This window comes from Pipistrellus hanaki (assembly GCF_964339955.1).
Source record: "Pipistrellus hanaki genome assembly, chromosome: 7".
NCBI lineage: Eukaryota > Metazoa > Chordata > Mammalia > Chiroptera > Vespertilionidae > Pipistrellus > Pipistrellus hanaki.
In genome coordinates, this window is record NC_140509.1 from 66,838,366 (window position 1) to 66,859,087 (window position 20,722).

Consider the following 20,722-nt stretch of genomic DNA (forward strand, 5'->3'; position numbering starts at 1 on the left):
CTTAATAAATTAATTAATTAAAAAAATGAAAAGGACTGGCAGTTTTTGACTGCATATTTTAAAAGCAACAATCTACAGAGCCAGCTAGCTGCTCCTATTTAAGATGTTGAATATAGTCCCATTCATCCTGCTTTTCTCATTTACCTGTCCCACCAGGCCCACTCTCTGCAATCATGGTTTCCTACCCAGGTTCCACTGCATAGTGGGACCATATCAGTCATTGTGTCTTGTCATTTCCTTAGAGTAGCATTTTCTGTGGCTCACACTTATTAAGGCTGCAGTAGGTCTTGATTGAGGTGACAACATTATCCTTATTTTGAAGTGGATCTTTCTAAGACCAGTATGAGACTTATATTAGTAAGCAATTTAATTTGTGTCCATTTATCTCACTACTATATTCGTCTCATTCCTCCAAGAAAAACCATGACCCTGAGCAACAGAAAGCAGGTGTTAAGTTCTTTTGGGAAATGATTTTAATGGTTCCATCATTTATTATTAATTAGGTTCAGTGCAATTTATTTTTTTCGCTCACCTCTCTTCTGTGTATATTTTCTTTAATTTCTACATTAAAAAGTTAGGTGATCATCAACTCATCAACTAATGTCAGGAGAGAGGAAGTGGAGCCTGATAATTCAGTTAAATGTCTACTTTTTATAGGTTATTGGCCTTGCTGTCTTTCTTCCCACTTCAGATGCATAAAGTTAGCAGTTGGCCGTAGTGTTAACCAGTATAAAAGACTAGAAACTAAAAGTGAAAATGTGTATACTATGGACTGAGTTCAATTATGATGGTTTTATCAAATTGCTTCTTTTTGGGGGGGAGGGTTCTTTTCTCAACTTTTCTGTGACCTCCAAAATGTATGCTACAAATCCCTCATATTTTATCATTTCCAGGGCAGATCAAAGGGCTTAACAAATGTTAGATGATGATAATTGCAACCAGTGTTTATTCCCTATCCCAAAGCAGGAACACATAATTCAGATTTTATTTGTTAGAAATATGTGAGACACTAAACACAATTTAAGAAGACAGAAGAGAACCTAATGCTGTGCTTTTCTAAATGTTAAATAAGGTGCCCATGTAATTAGGGAATGAGGTATGTGCTCATTTGTCAGTGCAGTGACTTGGATGCTATTTGGGGATGGGAACCCATCTTTTATTCCGTATTATTCCTTTCATTTCACAAGCACCAGGACTCTCAGATTGGAGAGCACTATTTCTGTAAAGCTTAGATTGAAAATTTATTTTCATTATTAACCAGTATTACTTACCTCTGTTGATTGGAATTTGGACTTTGATTTACCTGGTATGCTCCTGAGTCAGATTATAGGTTTTGTTCCCTTCTGGGCTCTTACTCTGTGTTTATTTATGATATATTCTATCTTATTTTCATAACTAGAGCCTGACCAAGAATTCTTTATGCCCTTACAATTTTATAGTAAAGCATAAAGAAAATTTTGTTTTTCTAATCTCTTTTCTCTAGTTCCCTGTACTTTAACTTAAATTCTGTTATGCTAAGTTTATTGTAAAGTAAGTACAGTGGGTTTGCAGTGTATGGCTGAGTTAATTTCTGACCCAGATTTTTGTCTAGGCTGCACTTTAGGTAAGAATGTATTGTGAATTCCTTTTTGATAGAGCCTTTTGCAGGATTTTTCCTTCATTTTTACTTGGGAAACCTTGCTTGATACAAGATCGTTTCTAAAAAGGCAATTATCTTGAATTTTAAGCAGTGGAGCAGAAAGAACTATTCCAGTTTCTCTACTAGTTAAGCATTTAGCTTTATTTTTTATTATTTTTAACATTCCTACTTAAGTCTGCATAGGAAAATTGAGCTAAGCAGGTGCCTTTGAACATCTGAGCACCTTTTAAATAAGGGCCTGTGTAGTTTTTAATGTTATTTGCTCCGAAAATGAAATATTAGTAATAATATAATACATCATGCACTCCTTCCATGGAGATTTTCAATTCACTTATCACATACCCCTCATATAGCTCCAAAACAAGAGCAAGTTTATTTTTCTCTTTTTTTTTATCACAAGGTTATAAATACATTATTATTAAAGACCAGAGGCCCGTTGCACGATATTCGTGCAAGAATAGGCCTTCCTTCCCCTGGCTTCACTCCCAGCTGCCTGGGAGCCGGCAAGTCCGCACTATCTGGCCACCATGTCCCCACTCCCTGGCCGCCTGGGAGCTGGCACCTCCTTGCTCCTGGGCCTCCCCAAGCCTGCAAGCCCTCTCTTCTGTCTGGAGCACCACTAGTTCCCTCTGCTGCCCCCTTTCCCCTCATAGTAGGCTTCACTCCACTCAGCACCCGCATATGCAAATTAACCTCAATCTTTGTTGGGTTGATTTTCATATTCACTCTGATTGGCTGTTGGCATACTGGAGTGATGGTTAATTTGCATGTTTTTCTTTTATTAGGTAAGGTATCAGTTGTATCATGAAGTCAGTGTGAACATGTTTATTTCATACAGCTATATCCATTTCTTTGATTTATATGTAAACTCTTTCAATAATAACCAAAATAATTTCTCAATCGATTTACATGGGTATAAAAACTGTACATCTTGATCATAGATATGTCAGCAGAAAACCTAAAGTATGCAACATTCTATATATGGAGTCTTTTCCTTTCCTTGTACAGAATTATTTGTTTTATCACATTGCTGCCTTTCTTTGGCACATTTACATTTGTAGAAATGAAGTATGTATTGCCTGATAAATTAAAAACTTTTAAAAAGTACTATTAGTAGATTGATTGGGGATAGCCAAAAAAATATATGGTCTTCAGAAATTTATTTCCAAATTTTTTAGCAATAAAAGGTGATGTATTATTTTGGAACTTATGATAGTTGTATAATACCATAAAATAGTCAGAAGACTCATAGAATGGCAATAGTCAAAGCTTTAAATGGTTTATTCTAGTGGTGGACCCAGAACTTCATCCGATAACCAGTGCCTTGTCATTATGTCAGCTCTACATGGTTTGAATCCTAAGTCCCTAATATTAACTTATTTTGTTTTATGTTTTCAAGGTATTAATATTAGAACCAACCAAAATCTATCAGCCTTCATATTTGTCTATCAACAATGAAGTTGAGGAAAAGACAATATCGATTTGGCACGTGCTTCCTGATGACGAGGTAAATTGTGCAATTATCAAGATGAGTATTACTAGCGAAGGACTTACCCTTTCAGCAATTATATGTTCCGGAAAAATTTGCATTAGTTAAGAAGAAATAACTTGATTATATTATAAAATGTATTTATGCTAGGGGAGGGGCTGCTGGTTGAATCAACCACCATTGGCCAGTGATTTAATCAATCATGACTGTAATGGAGCCTCTGTAAAAACCCATAAGGACATGGTTCAGAGAGCTTCCAGACTGGGGAACACATGGAGATGTGGGCAGGGTGGCAGCCTAGAGAGGGCACGGGAACTCCATGGCCTGTCCCACATGCCTTACCCTATTCATCTCTTCCATCTGGCTGTTCCTGAGCGATATCCTCTTAGACTAATCCAATAGTCTAGTAAATAAGATGTTTTCCTGCGTTCAGTAATCTGCTCTAGCAAATTAATCAAACCCAGAGAAGGAGCTATTGAAAGTTCAGATCTATAGCTGCCATGATGGCATCATTCCAAGTGTAACTGACCAGAAACGAAGTTAATACTAACTAGTAAAAACTGTTTGCATGTTGATAACATTGTTTTAAAGTGCCCATTGTTTTATTCACATTATTTTAAAGTATATGGATATATATCATATAGCAGTAGAGTAGTCACCCAGTTGAAACCACAAAAACTAAAGGAGGTTAGGAGAGGTAAGCATGATTATCTGGAAGGGGAGATTTTTCAAAGGCTTGACTGGAAAAAGCAAGGTTGTCCAAGGACACTTGGAAACAGAATGGAGCTAAAGGAATTAGCAATTAGCAAGGCCCCGGAAAATGAGTGGAGAGCCAGAAGTATTTGGAAGACACAAAAAGAACAGAAAGTAAACCAAAGATTTTTGGGAAATGAGTACTATTTCTAGCTTGTGGTCATTATTTTTCCTTTATGGAGGTTCTTCACTCAGTAAAGTTAGCCTTGTATTGATTCGCTTATGTTTTGCAACTATTGTAGAGACAGTTTTTATGTTATGCTAAGAGCTAAACATAATAGGGTAGAAGTGAATGCATGAAGGCTTAAAGATTTTATTGTCAATTGTCTTTTCTTATCTTTTGATCAAGAAGAATTTCTGCATTTGCATATTGCTCATTTCCTGTTACCTCTAGTGCTAAAAATTCTTTTTGTTCAAAAATGTAAGCTTTCTTAAGTCAGTTTCTGTTTTGAATCTGCCAATTTCTTTGCAAACCCTAGTTTTATCCATTCATTAGCACTGCCATTTTCTCTGTTTTTAAAAACAGAAGTGCTACAACTGAAATGAGGACAAGCAATAAAAATAAGATCACTTTGTTATTATTGTTAGTTTAAAACAACTGTAATAACTATAAATAATAGATAGCAACAGGTTTAATACATCTTATGTTAAGCAGGAAATGGATTGTTTTTGTCATGGAATGTTCAGAAATTTTTTTCTAGAAGTAGAATAACAGAGAATGTTGCTTTTCATCTATCATATTTATTTTGTTACTTCCTCTCTCAGTGTTTTCATTCTAACTCTGGAATGAAGTTACATGAGCTAGTATTTAACCTCATTTTGCAACTTTAAAAACTTTAAGATCATTACCCAAATTCCCAAGAGTTCAGGGACTCTCAGAGAGTTACTCTACATTCAGAGGCAAAATTAATTGAAATCCCAATCTTTTAATTGTTCTCCCTTTGTTCAATAGATGGTTACTGCTTAAGTAAGTAAGTTAGTACTTGAAGTTAGTACTTGAAGAAAGTCTGTACATGACCATGAAAGAAAAACCTAGATTGAGGAAGAGAAGTTTTTTGCAAGATACTTTAAATGCTTGTTATTTAAATTCTCCCCCCCCCCCCCCCCCCCCCCCCCCCGGTTTGGGTTTGAGAATTAAGCACTCCCATCCTCTCTGATGGCTTCTCAGACAACAGGGACCCAATGGAGTAGGATGTGCTGACCTAACTCCAGCTCCAGCTCCAGCCATGGCCATTCTGAGAAGACCTAGGAATTTAGGAGGGGAATATGTTTACCTAGGAGTATAGATTTTGATGATATGATGTTCTCACCCCTCAAAGATACTTTTAACTACAAAACCCCCAACTAAAAGTGGCTTAAGTAATAAGGAAATGTTATCTCATATTATAAGAACTTCTGAGGTGGGTTCGTTCTGGGGCTGATTTCAGTGGCTTGACAGTGTCAGAATTCTCAGTTGGTTTTTCTGCACGCTCTTGGTTTTTCACTCATGGTCTTAAGTAGCATCACTTGACACAGACCAAATCCAAAGGAGGAGGGTCAGGCTCTTTCCTTATGCAAAAAGTTGCATCAGGTGACCATGCCTAAACCAACCGCCAGCAAGGGAAATGGACTTACTGTGGCTGATGTAGACTAATCAGTTTCGCTGTCCCTAAGCATTGTCACCTGAGCCTGCACGAATTCATATTTTGTTAGCAAAGAAGAGAGGGAAGGGCCATTGCCTAGGGCACCAATAATGACTCACAGAATATAATTGCTGCCACCTTACCTCAATATTAATTCCTGGTTCCTGTTCTTGCCCTTGCTGTGGCATGGGATCTGAGGCCAAGCAGTTCCTGAAAATAGGGCTTGTGCTGATTAAATAAGGTTGAGTGTTGATTTGGGCCTTGTTGGTGTTAAATAGCACTCCAGCTCTCCCTCTGGTGTCCCTTTCCCCCTGGTTCCCAGAGGGGCCCAGGAGCCTTTTACCTCACCTGTTTGGCTCTGTGACTCACCAGCGCCTCCTTGTGGAGAGTCCACTAGCAAGGGAAGTGGAGAGAGGCCTTATTCCAGATCCCCTTCATCTGCCTCTTTACTCCACTGAAAGGAAAAGTTCCCTGGCAGCACTTGGACCTTTCAGGAGCCTAACATTCTGAAATGCTGTGTTCCTTTCCTCTAAAACCAGCCCAATCAACCTGGGAAATCTCTCCGTGGCTGCTCCCAGAGCAGGGCTGATGGAAGATAGGTTTACCAGTGCTGTCTTGTTGGCGTTCGTCAGTTGCTGTGTTCAATTGCAGGTTTGCAGGCTGCCTATCAGCTCTGCACTCAACCCCGCCTCCTGATCCTGGGGTGGCCTTAGAACGGAACCGAGGTGCAGGCTGTTTGTCTAAGGCTGCCTTGTGTGCAAGTGGTGTGCAGGTTAACAGCTGCAGCTCCTGGGTTGCATATACTTATAGGTCACCTGTGGCCAATGGGATTTAGAAGCAATTTCCACATTACCAGCTGGAGCTGCAGGCTGCTATTTTATTTTAACTCCCCGGGCACTCTGGTGAAGAGAACCACATTCCAGGAGTCCCTTTCTGTGGCCTCTGCCTTTTCTGGGCTTTGTGCACAGCAACATCTGCTCTGTGGTAATTCAGGCCACATCCCTGTGACCTGATTGATGTGCATTGAAACTAGTTTTTTTAGTAAATCTACTTCAGGCTTGCCCGTCTATTTTTATTTTAAGTTACACGATCCTAGCAAATAACTAGTTGTTGAACAAAACTTTGGTTCTTGACCCAACAACCTTTTCGTGCTGACACCTCAGCATGACAGAAAGCATCTCTCAGGTGACAACATGACAAAAAGGGTCTCCTAGGCAACAAAGAAGAAAATGCCCAAATGTGAGTCAGTCTTTCACTAAACCTTGCATTGTTAACATCTCAGGAAATTGTGCTGTGAATATTTTCCTGATTTTTTTGCTTTTGTTGCTGGCAAAATAGACATCACAATTTTTAAGATTCTTGGCCATCAAGAGTGCTGATGTTGCTAAGGGTGTGAAAGTGCTCACAAAACAACCATCACAGGCAATTGAAGCGGTAGAAAAATTGTTGTTGATTTGGATAATCAACAGAAGAAATGGTATGTGAAAACGTGAGGATTCTGTACGTGGACCTCCTGGAACAAGTGCTAAAAGTGATTCATGTGAGGCTCGTAGTGGATGGTCTGATAAATTTAAGAAAAAAGTGTTTTATTTACAGATTAAACAGTGCATTAGACATGCACTGTATATAAGTAAAGGTTAAAATAGAATAATTTGGAGTTTGGACTGGATTAATTCAATTTACATTATTTCTAATGGGAAAAATGACTTGGTTTTTAAATAAATCATTCCAAAAGCAGGCTTCCAGACTGAATTAAGTTTGAGAACTAAGGTTCCACTGTAATTTGTTTGTGAAGAATTATACATGAGGAAAAATTACTCTGTGTATCTTATTTTAAAAGAATAAAACAAAATTACTCTTTGGATTACTGAACATTTTTTGTTCTTTCCTTATATTCTAGAACGGTATACATGAGTGGAACTTCAGTGCTTCTTCCATCAGGGGAGTGAGGTAAATCTCCTTGGTATATTTCATTTTCTTGGAGGACATTTTTCTAGAATATGACTGTCTTGAATAGGACTTCTAGTCATGATTTAAAAATACAAAGAACTTAGCAACCCTTCTATTAATGAAATACTCAACCTTCTTTAGACTCACTATCTTCATTACTAAAAGATTTGCAACAAAAACTTTCACGTTACTTAAACTAACTCTGTGCTCGTCACTAACTTAAAATATGATGACTGAGGGGTAAATGTGGTCTGTGGGTCAGAATCAGGGTTTGGGTAAAAGTGAGCTATGTGAGTTCTCTCTAGGTGCTCTAAGTTTATGTTATAGGATGGTTTTCTGGTCTTTAGGTATACCAGAAACTAATCTCTCCTTAATGGATCCAAAACATCTACCAGATTGTGTCCTATAGCTCATACTAATAGGGGGTGTTATAGGGAATTCATTTTTCAAAAAGCTTTTTCTGAGGTTACCATCAATGAAATGTTCTGGGATTAGAGTGACTCACTTCACTTTGGCTCAGTTCTGACATTGCATCATAATGCCATTGGCTCAGGAAATGCCATTTCCTGGGATTTAGAAATGAGGTTGTTTTGGTTTTGGTTTGTTTTTTTTTTCAGAATGAAGAGCCACTAATTGAATGTTTAAATGCTTGTTCTATAGAAACTCATGCTAGACCAACTCTTGCGAATTTTACACCAAATTAGTTGTGATTACTACTTTTTCTCTCCACATAATAGAAATTGGTGGTGGTGGGGAGGGGAGGAGTATCTGAAGGCCACATATGCAATACTCTGTTGCTTTTGGCATAATAGTAATTGGTTTTGCTGGAACATGAACTGGTAATTGGAGTTTGCCTGGTAACACCACCTGTTACCTTATGAATGATCTGAAGAGAAACATGCAAGATTGAGGATTGACTTTCCAATACATGCCTTCTCAAGTAAAACTTTATACTCTTAATATTTAATTTTTAAAACAGGTCATTAGTAAAACACTCATTTTTATAGTTCATTTTTAAGCAATTCACTAAGTATGGTAAACATTCATTTCACTTTATCATATTTACTTTCCCATGAATTCGTTTTCTTTAAGCATGGCATCTCTACATAACCTTTGTTGTGGTTTACACATAAACACAAAATGCTTACATGAGGCTACTGCTGGCTTATATATTGTTCCAGTGTGTGACTTCAAAGAGAGCTAACTCTTCTGGATTTTCTCCTCTATAAAGAGATGACAAGTTATAGAAGAAAATCCAACTACTTCAGCAGTTTGTCTTACATCACCTCAGAACTTTCTCAGCTCAGTCAATGGTCATTTATTGAGAACCAGCTGTGTGTCAAATGTTGAGTTCTATTCCACAAGAATATAAAAAACTAAGACCTAAACTCTGCTCTCTAAGAGCTCTAGGTCCAGCAGGAGAACAGACACCTCACAACTGGTGATAATGCAGAGTGAGATGAGCAATGATGAAACTATATTCAAAAAAAAGAGGTGCAAAAGAAAGTCTTTCTGTTTAAGATAGAAGGAAGGGAGTAAGGTCTAAGCTTGGTCTTAAATAATGAGTAGAATTTCTTTTAAAAGTAAAAAATAATGTGCATTTTAACCTGAAAGAACAGCAGATGCAAAGGCATAAAATAGGGATTAGCAAACTCCACCCCCAGGCCAAATATGGTCCACCACCTGTTTTTATAAATAAAGTTTTATTGGAACTCAGCCTTGTTCATTGTGTGTTATCTAAGTCTGCTCCAACAGCAGAACTGAATAATTTGTCCCACAAAACCTGAAATATTACTCTCTGGCCCATTACAGAATACATTTGCCCACCCTTGGTATAAAACAGCATAGCCTGACCAATAATCTCAAAACTGTTCTAATTGCTGTGAAGTAAGCCACTTGCTTAGTCCAAATCAAGTAATGTTCCATAGTTGCTTCCTTCCTATAAAATCTCTACAGCTAAGGAGGCGCTTTTCCTGCCTCCGCACATTGCCCTTCTAGCTTTGGAAGCATTTTGTTGTTCTGCAGATCTCAGAGAACCGAGCCCCAAGGTCAGTCAGCCAGTGGACACTTAGGCTTGTCCTCCCCGCACAAGTCAGCGCTGCAGACGGCAGGACAGCTTTCTCACGCTGAGGTGGAGGGACAAAGCTTCTGTGTGCACACCAAACCCTAGAGCAACTCTGTCTACAGACATGAGAAAGAAGACAATTCTCAGAAAATTCAATAATTTTAGTATTGTGGTACAGGAAATACTGCTCTTTAAAGTACTATTTTTAACTTTTTGTCATAAACAACATTGATTTTATAATTGGAATTTTAAAAAAGTATTTATTTTTCATGACAGTTCCTGGAGTATTGGGATATCTCTGAATAATTCTCTCTGTTTGTTTCAGTATTTCTAAGTTTGAAGAACGATGCTGTTTTCTTTATGTGCTTCACAATTCTGATGATTTCCAAATCTATTTCTGTACCGAACTTCATTGTAAAAGGTGCGTATTAGTCATGGGTTTGTGTAAGAAAGATTGTGCTTGCGTGATCATTATTTTTAATTAATGAGTGAACATATAGCTTCTGAAAATTATTCATGGCTATGTAAATATTTCATTTGGGCTAATATTTTATAATTATGTGGTATGTTTATCAGAATTTTGGGGACTCCCTCTAATAAATTACTTTATTTCTGACATTTCTGATCACCAACAAGCTATTCTCTGTGACACCAGCTGAGTATCCTACAATTTAACTCATTTCTAACAATATCTATCTGGAGATAGTGCCTGATCCCACAGGTTAAAGGCTCAGTCCCAGGAGACTTTCTGCCCCCATGGCAGATGCCAGTCGCAAGCCCAGGTGAGCTCACCTGAGCTTCTGTCCAACCGGCGGTAGGTCAGAGGTTCTAATGGTCCCTGCTTGTGTTTGATTAGTTTGCCAGAGTGGAACACGGAACTCAGGGAAATATTTATGTTTACCAGTTTAATGGAAGGATATGCTACTGGGAACAGATGAATAGCTAGATGAAAAGATACATAGGGCAAGGTCCAGGAGGGTCCCAAAGCACAGGAACATCTGTCCCCATGGAGTTGCAGTGTGTTAGCTTCCTGGCAGCAATGTATTTGCTAGTCTGGAAGCTCCTTGTATGCTATACTATTGGAGTTTCATGGAGGCTTTATCACATAGACATGATCAATCATTATTTTTAGCCCCTGTCTCCCTCTATGGAGGATTGAAGGTGAAGCTGAGAATCCAAGATCCTCATTATGGCTTGTTCTTTCTGTGACCAGCCCCCATCCAGGTGCCCATGCAAAGTCTTTATAAAACAAAAGATGCTGCTATTTTTCTTATCACTTAGGGGTTGCTCAATGGTTTCAGGAACCCTGTGCCAGGGATGAGGATCAAAGACCAAATATTAGGACAAGAGATGCCTGCAGTGTTCTTATTTCTTAGAAAACTACAAGGGTTTTAAGAGCTCTATGCCAGGAACTGGGAGCAGACCAATATGTATTTTCTGTTATCTCATTGGAACAGAGATAGAAAAAAGGTTCTATCTGGTAGGTAACCTGTTCTTCCTTTGGGCTGGCAGTGCGCAGCTCGACCTGTCCGTGAGAGCATCAGCTCTCAGTACCTGTTCATAGAGCCTCCCTTACTGTATGTCTGCAGACCATTCGCATCCCCTTGGAATGGATAGCACAGCTAGCGTTCCAATGGGCAAATCTGTTTCTCGCTTGTAATTATTTTTCTTGGCTCTGAGTTGGCCTCCAAAAATAAGAAGAGTTCCTGAAGAAAATGTCACCAACAGGGAAGTGGCTTCTGTCACAAGCATATAAACTCACCTTCTCCTGGTTCATATTAGTGTTTTGTAGGCTGTATTTATGGAGCTCTGTGTGTATAATATTGAGGTGCTCAGGCAGAAGATTTGAGTCGCTGAGATCAAATGTAGTGGCCAACACTGTATCAAATAGCCACTTCAGAATTTAGAGACACTATTCTAGAATATGGGTATTATTGTATGTCCCATTTAAATAAAATATCAACAGCAGCAAAACAGTAAGAGCTCATTTTAATGAGTGCACTATGCTAAGTAAGCACTTTACAGGTGTATTTTAAGTCATCTTCACAACAACCTAAGAGACTGATAAGTATATTCCCCACTTTATAATTAAGGGATGAGTCTCAAAGTTGGAGGAGCTTAATCATACAAATTCCAGCAATCTTGGTCTGATATCCAAGTCCACTTTCCTAACCTTGTCATTTCTATAACCTTGTCTAGCCTCACTGTTCTAATAATACTAGATATATATTACTCTGTACTTGAAGTGGGGAAGAGCCTACCAACCTGTGTTTTCTTTTTGAAAAATCATATTTTTCACTCTGACACTGATGGTTTGTTTATTGCCTGACATTCTTAGCTCCTATTTTTTTTTTTGGCTCTGAAAACACTTTGAATATACTTGTTTCATGTACTATGAGTGACCACATTCCAATTGTCATCTCACCTGAAATAGGTTTTTTGAAATGGTGAACACCATTACCGAAGAGAAGGGGAGAGGCGTGGAGGAAGGAGACTGTGAAGGTGACTCCCTGGAGGTAATGCCTGAGGTTTCCATGTTAATTTTACAAAGTTTCTCCATGGCTGATTTTAAAAAGTGAACTATTTTAAGTTTTACTGAGGAAGGGAGAGTGTTGTGGGGGAGGGGCATATGGCTTCAATCCTTTGCATTCCATCGAAAAATTTCAGATCTGTGAGGTAGAATGGCTTCTGCAGTATTCCCAGCGATCTGGATAGACTCTATACAGTAAATTCACACATACTTGTCTAAGCATTTTGGCTTGGTTTGCCATCATGTCACAACTCTTGAGGTTGCTGGCATTCTCTTCGTGGGTGTTCCATCAGCATAACATTTAGTGAAAGGTCCCTGTGATGTTCTGGGCTGTGAAGACCATGATCTCTGCCTGGGCCCTCCTGCTCACTCAGTGCCCTTCATGGCCAGAGCATCTTCACCATATGAGTCAGTAAACAGCCTTAATTTATATTTTTTCACAATTTATAAAATTTCATTATACCTTCTATTACATTTCTTAGATGTTTTCAACCTTCTTAATTAAAATTATTTTTTTTCAGTATTCTAAATATTTTGTTAAAATGAATTAATTTCATTACTGTAAACTGAACTGGAACTTCAGCCTGTAAATAACATACCAAAAATAATTCCTCCACTTCCCATTCCTTACACTGTAAACAGAAAAGATGACTTTGCTGATTAAGATTTTTATGCTGAATAATTTTATCTGATCTTTACTTCAATTTGAGATAGATTTCAAATAATTTCAATATAATTCCTGAAGACTTTTAGGTCCCTGGGCCCAAAACACAATTAAAATGTTAGAAAGTCAGACATTTTTTGATGTTTTTAACTTAGATTGGTGTCAGCATTCAGCATATATTAGCTATTTATGTGGTCCTGTAAGCCACAAATTTGAAACTAATCCTTAGAATTTTTGATGTTTGAAAACCTTTCATTCAAAACCCAAGTTAATATTTGCTTTTACTTCTGATTTGAACAGAAGCTTTCTTTGAAGCAGTCCCATTGTGGGAGAGAGTTAGCCTCCTTGGGTCATGGTCAGAGCCGCCTCTGAGTGTCTCTGGCTCTTGTGAGATCCCCATGCTGGGGACAGGAGCCCTGAGTTCTGGTTTTAACTTTGCCAACAGCCAGTTCTATTACTTTGGACAAGATTTATACTCCCACTGGGCTAAGATGATCTCATTCCTTAAATGAGAGTTGAACAGGAAGATCAAAAATAGCCTTTCTTAGCTCAAGTATTTTACAATTTTCAAGATTAGTACAAACTGTACAAGGTTTTTCAAATATAGCTCAATATCACTTGGGGAGGACTTTTCTATTTTTAAACAGAAAGAGAAACAACTTCTTTTGATTCCAAGCCGTTTTTTGACTCAAGGCTGTGTTTTGACATGGAAGGGTGGTGAACCCATATTGTAAATAATTTATTGTATTGGTAAGTTTATATTGAAATCACATGGTACTGGGTATCCAAGCAGAAGTACAGTCAGAAGGCTTTAAAAAGTTTGAAGCTGGGGGTGGGTATGACAAAACCAGAGTTGTTTAAACAGTATCTCAAACTGATTGGAGGGGCTATGTATTGAAAGGGGCAGAATAAATGCTGGTAAATTGGTTTGAAGGTTATTTAATCAATGTTAAATCAATGAAAGAATGAATACCATAATCCGACCATTATCAACCCATTCTCTTTCTTTTCATCTCCTTTTCTTATTTCCTTGGGGGGGGGGGGGGAATGACTGAGGTACTTCTGGTGCCCAATACAAAATATGTTGTGTCTCCCTCTTCTCTCCTCTCCCAAACACATAGATATATTCTCCTTCCACCTGTCCCTCCTCTCTCTCTCCCCCCCCCTCCTTTCTCCTCTCTTTTCCCCCCACCATCCTTCTTTTTCTGCAGTTTTACTTCACTGTTTGTTTTTTTTTGTTTTGTTTTTAAATATATTTTATTGATTTTTTACAGAGAGGAAGAGAGAGGAATAGAGAGTTGGAAACATCGATGAGAGAGAATCATCGATCAGCTGCCTCTTGCACACCCCCTACTGGGGATGTGCCTGCAACCAAGGTACATGCCCTTGACCGGAATCGAACCCGGGACCTTTCAGTCCGCAGACCGACGCTCTACCACTGAGCCAAACCGGTTTTGGCTTACTTCACTGTTTTATCAAAATGAGTTTATGATTGAAACAAGTCTGAGACATAGCAGCTGGCCCTGTGCACCTGTTTATACATAGTGTGCATAAAGGGAAATGCGACACCTTTTGGGATGGAGTGGGGACAAGCAAGATAAAAAAAAAGGTTTTTCCTTTGACTCAAACATCTGCAGGATGCTGAAATACCTTACCATCTCCTTTCCTGATGATTTGCCTTGCAAACAGTGAATTATAGTTTACAATTCATTTAAATCAATTTGAATCATCAAGTTTCTTCAGCATCCTTTTTCTATTTTTGTTCATATCTAAAGCTTAATACCCAGTTACCACTCTGTCTGATAAAATATGTCTCTTAGAGTGTTGTATGATATGAGTGTCGATTTGTTATTCATTCATCCTGTTGGCAGAAGGAAAGTTTTTCCTCTACCAGCTTAGGTTACTTATGGGGACCTGTAAATTAACTGACAAAAGACACATTAACAGGAGAAAAGATAAAGTTTATTCGTGTATATGGGAACATACAAAGAAGTGGCTCCTGAGCAGCTAGAGTTAAGAATTTATTTATTTATTTATTTATTTATTTATTTATTTATTTATTTATTTATTTTATAAATAAATACCAATAAAAATCCTTAATAGGACTTTAAGGGGAAGAAAGCACATGGCGGGAAACCAAGTAGAAGCAAGTGGAAGGTACAGAAACTTTTGGAAAGGTTTTGCCTTTGTCATTTCTCATCCAGGGAGGAGTGGTCCTAAACCTCCCGGAGAGAGGTTATGGCAGCTGTATTTTCAAGAGGCTTTGCTTAAGTCAGCACAAGATGTTTTGATAAGGGTCTTTCTGCAGCTCTACTTATTTATATGCTTTCATTCAGCTTAAAATCATTGTCATACCACATTTGTGAGTCCAAGTGTATCTCATCAATTCACTCAAATATTTATTGGACACCTACCATGTGGTAGGCACTGTTCTAGGTGCAGAGGAAAATCCCTCACTGAGCTTACATTCTAGTGAACAATAAACAATACGAATAGGTAAAACTTGTCATATGTTTGGAGAAAAAACAAGGAAGGAATTAGGCAGTGACAGTGTAATGGGGTGTGCAGGTTTAAAATATATATTTTATTGATATTTTACAGAGAGGAAGTGAGAGGGATAGAGAATTAGAAGCATTGATTAGAGAGAATCATCTATCAGCTGCCTCTTGCACACCCCCTACTGGAGATGTGCCCGCAACCAAGGTACATGCCCTTGACCAGAATCGAACCCGGGACCTTTCAGTCCGCAGGCTGACGCTCTATCCACTGAGCCAAACTGGTTTCGGGTGGGGTGTGCAGGTTTAGACAAGGCAGCCAGGGAAGGCTCTCTGGCAAGGTGATAGTTGAGTAAAGATCTGAGGGAGGAGAGATCAATCAAACCTGATATGTGTACCTGCAGCATTTTTAGCATTCTATTGATATTATTAATAGTTATTTCTGTTTTTCATATCTCTTTATTAAGAAGGCGATACTGAAAATTAACAAATACTATTTGGATCTTTAAGGTGACCACTCCGTTAATGTGATTAAGCACAGAGGGAAGTGCATGGCTTTTTCGAAGGTTGCTTTACTGTCTGTCGGTCCCTTGGCCATGCAAGGACTACGTGAATCACCACTTTGCCATTTGCCTTCCTAGGCTGATTCTCTTTCCAGCTCCAGTTTACATTGGTCTGGGCGGGCAACAATAGAGGGATGATTCCAGAAGTATTCCCATCATTGCTTCAAAATGCAGCCGTTTCCCTTAGCAACAACCCGATTTGCTAGCCTATTGCCATAGAAATAAAATGCAAAATACATAAGCAGTGTAATTCTACCTCTTTCTTTTTTTTTTTTAAACACTCCTTTCCCCACTGCTCCTCTTTTTCTCCATTTTTGTCAGTTAACATACCCTGACTTTTCTTGGTTTTGTCCCAGCTCTGTTCTACTTTTTCTGACCACCGTGTAGATCATTCTCTGTCCTTTATGGGCCAGGCAAACTAGTAAGACCTCAAATTTTTCTTCTTATCCAAAGCCTTTCAGTGGCTTTATTCTCCTGGTAGAGTGTGAAATGCTTTAATAGCACTAGAAGCTGAAAAACAAAAGGAAGATTAGTTTGATGTGATAGGTATTGATACTAATCATGCTAATCTCTAGAGTCAGTGAAAAACAGGATTTAGTGGGTAAAAGAATCCAGGTGGGCTTTTTGAAAAAATTCTTACGGATTTAAATACATAGTTCCCACTGTATTTGTACCAGCTGTGAAAACCTGAGCACACAATCTGGTTTATATTGCGAATGTCTATTTTTTGGTTCTTAAAGCTGCTTTTTCTGAGTTTCATCTTATTGTTTCCCTTGTATAGCCATCTGCTAAAATAAGGAAAAATGCTCTTGGAAAAAAGTTGATGTTCGGAATGTAGACTGCAACTAATGTTTCAATATTCTCTCTCCGCTTTTCCTTTTGTAGTATGACTACGAATATGACGAAAATGGTGACAGAGTCGTTTTAGGAAAAGGCACTTATGGAATAGTCTACGCAGGTCGAGACCTGAGCAACCAAGTCAGGATCGCCATTAAGGAAATCCCAGAGAGAGATAGCAGGTATAGTAATTGTGGTTAATAAAGAACTGTTTCCTAAGGTATTTGGGGTTGTGCATAGAGCCTTTTAGAGAATGTTTTGGTGAAACTGTCTGAGAACTCTGTGATTTTAATGAGCTCCCTGTGAGGGTGAGCTGCTGCATCATTCAGTGATTCAGTTACAAGACTGGTGGGAAAGGACAGCATCTCTGAGGTAACTGGGACAGGACTCTGAAAGAGTGGGGAAAAGAATGGCCCTGTGTGTGTTGGGCCCGGGTTATGTCAGAGAGCGGTGGTTTGTAATGGGGGTACGTGGGGAACCAGCACTACCTGAAGCTATTCTAAGCAGAGGCTCCAGTATCCAGTGCAGCGGTTAAAGGAGGTTGGAAGTCGTCACTCCATCTTAACAACAAATAGAAAGCCAAACACATGGAGAAACAGGCAGCTCTTCTTAAAGGTACATTGTCAGTATTAATGTCAAATTTGCTGGCTTATAAGTGTAAGAAATCAGGGGTTTTTTTTAATGACTAACTCAAACCATTCTGTGTGTTGAGTCATCAGACAAGTAAGATCACAGGACAAGCCGCTGCCCCCCAGATTGGAGAGACAGTCATAGAGGAGACCACAGAGTTGTGAGTTTTGCCTTCAGGAGCACCACTGGGTCCTCACAGTGCATGCAGAAGAAAATCCCCTCATACTCCTGAGAGGGGTTGTGGGGGAAGGAATCATTTTGAAATACACCAGAGCATTCTGTTCTTAGCAAGACCTGCCCTCAGGAGAAAGCATTTTTTACCAGGGCCTCGCCTATTGGGGTGTTATCAGAGCCTAACCAACCTGGGAGAAGGGAAATGCCCAACTCCAGCCCTTTCTAGCCATCCTGGCCCACCTAAAGGGTTTGGGGTGGACTGAGAAGACTGGTGCAGTTCACAGCCCAGTGGCACAGGCTCACAGTTCCTTTACCTGTTATACCATGCCTCGCTTTCAACAAAAATTACAAAGCATACTAAGGCACAGTTTGGAGAGACAGACAGATATGGCTCTGATGTTAGAATAACCAGACCAGGAATGTAAAACAGTTAGGATGAATATGCTAAGAGCCCTCCTGGATAAAGTAGGCAGCATGTAAGAACAGGTGGCAATGCCAGCAAAGAGGTGCAAATCCTAAGAGAGAACCAAATAGACATGCTAGCGATAAACCAGTCACAGAAATTAAGAATGCATGTGAGCCGAAACCGGTTTGTCTCAGTGGTAGAGCATCGGTCTGCGGATTGAAAGGTCCCAGGTTCGATTCCGGTCAGGGGCATGTACGTTGGTTGCAGGGGTGTGCAAGGGGCAGCTGGTCGATGTTTCTCTCTCATCCACGTTTCTAGCTCTCTATCTCTCTCCCTTCCTCTGTAAAAAAAATCAATAAAATATAAAAAAAAGAAAAATGGGAAGTTATTGTTTAAAAAAAAAAAAAGAATGCATTTGATGGGGTGGATGCATAATTCAATTTCTATGCTTGAGGCTATGTCAGTAGAATATTTCAAAACTGAAAAGCTAGGACTAAAAAAGAGAGGACAGAATACCCAAGACTGTGGGACAACTATAAGAGGTGTAACATGTGCCTGCCTAGTGGGAATAACAGAAGGAAAAGAGAGAGAAAAGAATAGGAGAAGTTTTTAAAGGAATGGTATGAACCACACATAGTAGGGACTTTTTTGGAAACAAGAAAGTTGTTCAGGGGAGAAACAGCTCTGGTAATAGGATTTTCTGTTGCTCCTGGCTGTAGTGTTACCATTGGCTTCTCCAACCACTAATTATTTCTTCTCCCGATCTCATGATTTCTGCTGCCCTGGTGGCTTTTGTTGTGTCTTCTCTCCATAAGATACTGCTCCTACAAAAACTGTATACATTTTTCAGGGGTTGTACACTGAGTCCAGTGTTACTAAAGTCCTTATTTGGCCAGACTTGAATGCTGAGCTGCATCATGGACTTACTTAGGCTTCCTTGAGTCCACTTTTCTGTGACGATGGTGGTAGGGTCACATGTCCAGTTTTCTTTAGAAAGGACACTTTCCTAAGCTTCCTGGGTCATCTGTCTTCCCAACCTCTCCACTTGTAAGTCTAAAAGGCACTTCCAGGTTAAGATGGTCAAAACTGAATCATGTGTTTTTACCAAACCCAAATGTACTCCACTTTAAATATTCTATGTCTCAGTTAAGATTATCCCATCTACACCTAGGATTCGTTTGGATTCCTCTCTCTCACTTTGCATCAATTCCATCAGCAAGTTGTACTATTGTCTCAACCTCTGCAGTCTATTCTGAATTTTTCCACCCCCATCACAACTCTAAGCCTCCAGGTCTCTCATTCAGACTCCCTACTGCAAGTACCTTGTAACTTGGCTCTGCTTTCATTGTTTCCTCCAACCCAACTCCATCCCTCCTCAGAGAAGCCAGAGAGATCTTTCTGAAGTTGAAATCACATCTTGTCACTACCACTTAAAACCCTTCAATTGTGCACTAGCTGGTTTGGCCGAGTGGATAAAGCATCTGCCTACAGACTGAAAGGTCCTGGGTTTAATTTCAGTCAAGGCATATGCCCAGGTTGCGGGCTCAATTCCCAGTAGGGGGCATGCAGAAGGCAGCTGATCAGTGATTCTCTCTCATCATTGATATTTCTGTCTCTCTCTCCTTCTCCCTTTCTCTCTGAAACCAATATAAAAAAAAGAAAGAAAGAAAAAAGAAAGAAAGAAAGAAAGAAAGAAAGAAAGAAAGAAAGAAAGAAAGAAAGAAAAAGAAATCATTTCCAAACTCTTTAAAAAATAAACACCTTTCAGTTGTAACCACCATAAAACCAGAACCCTCAGCATAGGCATCTGCCTCCCTCTGTGGCCTCACCTGCTCCACTAGAGCCACACTGACTTCTCCCTACCCATCAAGCACACCAAGGTCCATTCCCCAAAACTCAGCAGGATTGCCCCATTTTATCATTTAGTTCTCAATTCAAATTCTAAGCTTTCTCTAACTACCCCAGGCTGAAAAAGACACATGAAACCTGTATTCCAGCTCCCACATCTCTTCCTGCTTCTCCATCTTTAGGGTGTGACTTGCAAAGGTGACCTCTCTAACTCCAGCCTCCAGATCCACATTCCAGGCAGGAAGAAGAAAAAGGAAGATAAACTTTTCCAGATATATTCAGCATACTTTTACCAAAACTAACCACCCTGTCCTGTAAGAGAGGCTTAGGAACTCAATAGCTTTTTGGCTGACCAAACAAAATAATAGAAAGAGGAAGAACAGATGCTCGCTAGGCACACAGCTGTTGCTGTCTGCCAGTGTGGTTTCATGTTTTCTATATTATTGCAGTTTCCTCTTTGAGATATGTTTATGAATTCTTAAAATGTTGTAGAACTTATTCATTAAATACCTAGAATATTATGTGTCAATTTGTCATATTAATTTTTGTGTTAAATATTCCTAATGGTTCCTAAGTAATATATGCATAGAGTATATTTTGAAATAATAAGGGGTTGTCACTATCAAATTGCTACAGCAAACTCACTGATCTTTAGCAACTTCCCCTCCCCTTCAACCCCACAGATGAATATACTAGTAAGTAGGTACTTGGAAGGAAGCCACTTTTAAAATCATCTTTGTAACATAAGTTTATTCAACTGCCACTGTGCACATGGAGCGCACCAACAGCAGCAAGGCCGTGTTTTGTAACAGTGCATTGGGCGTAATGTGGGATGTTCAGAACATGCATGATAGGCCCTTCTCTCTAGTACCTGGTACAGGGCATCTGCTTGATATCAATAAAAGAAGATTACAGCCCTAACCGGTTTGGCTCAGTGGATAGATCATCAGCCTGCAGACTGAAGGGTCCCAGGTTTGATTCCGGTCAAGGGCATGTACCTTGGTTTCGGGCATATCCCCAATTGGGGGCGTGCAGGAGGCAGCTGATCAGTATTTAT

The 20,722-nt window shown here is 39.3% G+C and overlaps 1 protein-coding gene across 2 annotated transcripts in view; it reads left to right on the forward strand.

Annotated features, from left to right (window-relative positions):
* MAP3K5 (mitogen-activated protein kinase kinase kinase 5) overlaps positions 1-20,722 on the forward strand; it is a 159,258-nt gene that overhangs the window by 93,937 nt on the left and 44,599 nt on the right. For both annotated transcript variants that reach the window (XM_084890655.1, XM_084890656.1), the window contains 5 exons: positions 3,039-3,146; positions 7,404-7,453; positions 9,844-9,939; positions 11,953-12,034; positions 16,656-16,789. In XM_084890655.1, the coding sequence (XP_084746781.1) occupies positions 3,039-3,146; positions 7,404-7,453; positions 9,844-9,939; positions 11,953-12,034; positions 16,656-16,789 (470 nt within the window). The remainder of the gene's footprint in view (positions 1-3,038; positions 3,147-7,403; positions 7,454-9,843; positions 9,940-11,952; positions 12,035-16,655; positions 16,790-20,722) is intronic.